This window comes from Cryptotermes secundus, unplaced genomic scaffold (genome assembly GCF_002891405.2).
Source record: "Cryptotermes secundus unplaced genomic scaffold, Csec_1.0 scaffold1019, whole genome shotgun sequence".
NCBI lineage: Eukaryota > Metazoa > Arthropoda > Insecta > Blattodea > Kalotermitidae > Cryptotermes > Cryptotermes secundus.
The window spans coordinates 6,925-8,335 of record NW_019729226.1 but is presented as its reverse complement, the minus strand read 5'-3'; the positions used below and the strand labels follow the sequence as shown (position 1 = coordinate 8,335).

The following is a 1,411-nucleotide window of genomic DNA, read 5'->3' as shown; positions in this document are numbered from 1 at the left end:
AGTTCATAAAATAATATTTTGCAGGTAAGTACCCGTTGTGATTTACAAGAGGAATTATTTAAGCTTTGACAGTACAGACAATGGTCTGTCCACCCCACATCAGCTAAAGTTCCAGTCAGGTTTTGCTTATGTTACACTGCAGGTGAATGTTATGATGTTGACTTGATATATTAGGTGTCAGGGTGTATTGCCTGCGGCACATTACTATGTAGGAAGAACTGCAATGGGGAACCGCCCTCACCACACCCAAGAGAAAATTAACAGTTTGCTTTGCACTTTGTTGTATGTAGTTAGAGTAGTTTAGTATAAGGGAAGTGGTTGAGAGTCCTCTTAGAGATTTTTGCTCAATGTTGGCAGCAATTTGATGGCTTCGCAGTGGCGTATTACAGTTCTTCATGACGCTGAATTTAGCGAACTGGAGCAAGGAGGCCCTGTGCTGACACTCGCGTTTGGGTGAGTTATTTACAAACTGAAAATCTTGAATTCGAATTTTGAATGGATAATGCGCGTGTTGGTAAATATATTGTGCTTGAGAATTGAGTATTCTCTACATATTCTTCACTCGTTTTCTTGTTGGGGTGGCATGATGTATAAAAAAAAAAAACAGAGAAACCATTCTCCATGGTGAAGGACGCTGTTTGGCGTGAAGCCAGCTAGGAGCATGCAGGAATTCCTCACGTGCCCCCTGCATGTCACCTGTGAGAAGCTGGACTTCTTACCGAGAAAGGAGCACCCAAGATCCCTTCCACGCACATGGCCATTTGCACACCAGTCACGAAGCGGTCTTGTAGTGAAGGTGAGTCTCATGGAGGAACATTATCAAGTAGGATTTTGGAAACGAACAGTGGGAGAGGCATCAGTATGATGCAGATTGTAGGAGAATTATAATTTGTGATTTTTGGTAGGGCTGGTGGGGCATCAGTGGAGTAACTGCTGTCTCAGCTGTCAGAGGTTGTGATTGGGTCTGGTCTCAACAGGGACGATCCAGGAGGGGCCCCCTTCCTCCTGCATTCCATCTGCAGGGAAGACATGTCACCAGGTGCCAGCAGCGAGGAGTCTGTAAAGCAAAGGTGTGTGTTGTCCCTGAAGCTGTGAGTTTTGAGGATTCCATAGCATTGAAGATTTATACTTTGATCTTGGTCAGGACACTGTAGCTTGACGGGTGGGTATCAGCCTGGAAGCTGCAGTCAATTATGTTACTCTGAAATGCTGGGTATTCTCCTGTAGGACTACATGATACCCCAACCCACACGATCACAATACAGTGGGGTATGCTGTTTGTAAGTTGGATCGGCAGACTCGTTTGCATATTAATTGCTGATGAACTTCTGGTAGAATGTTCATACAGCAGTTTGCCATGAACCTAGCACGAGTGCTGTTTATGAGTAGGAATTTGCAGAATTTGTTCATT

At 44.4% G+C, this 1,411-nt stretch overlaps 1 protein-coding gene across 2 annotated transcripts in view; it reads left to right on the top strand.

Moving 5' to 3' along the window:
• LOC111865580 overlaps positions 1 to 1,411 on the top strand; it is a 3,973-nt gene continuing 2,562 nt past the window's right edge. The window contains exons 1-4 of one of the 2 annotated variants that reach the window (XM_023853739.2): positions 1 to 24; positions 358 to 453; positions 608 to 796; positions 978 to 1,070. In XM_023853739.2, the coding sequence (XP_023709507.1) occupies positions 662 to 796; positions 978 to 1,070 (228 nt within the window). In that variant the 5' untranslated portion in view covers positions 1 to 24; positions 358 to 453; positions 608 to 661. Of the gene's footprint in view, positions 25 to 357; positions 454 to 607; positions 797 to 905; positions 1,071 to 1,411 lie in introns of both variants that reach the window. The other variant, XM_023853737.2, reaches the window with a different exon arrangement.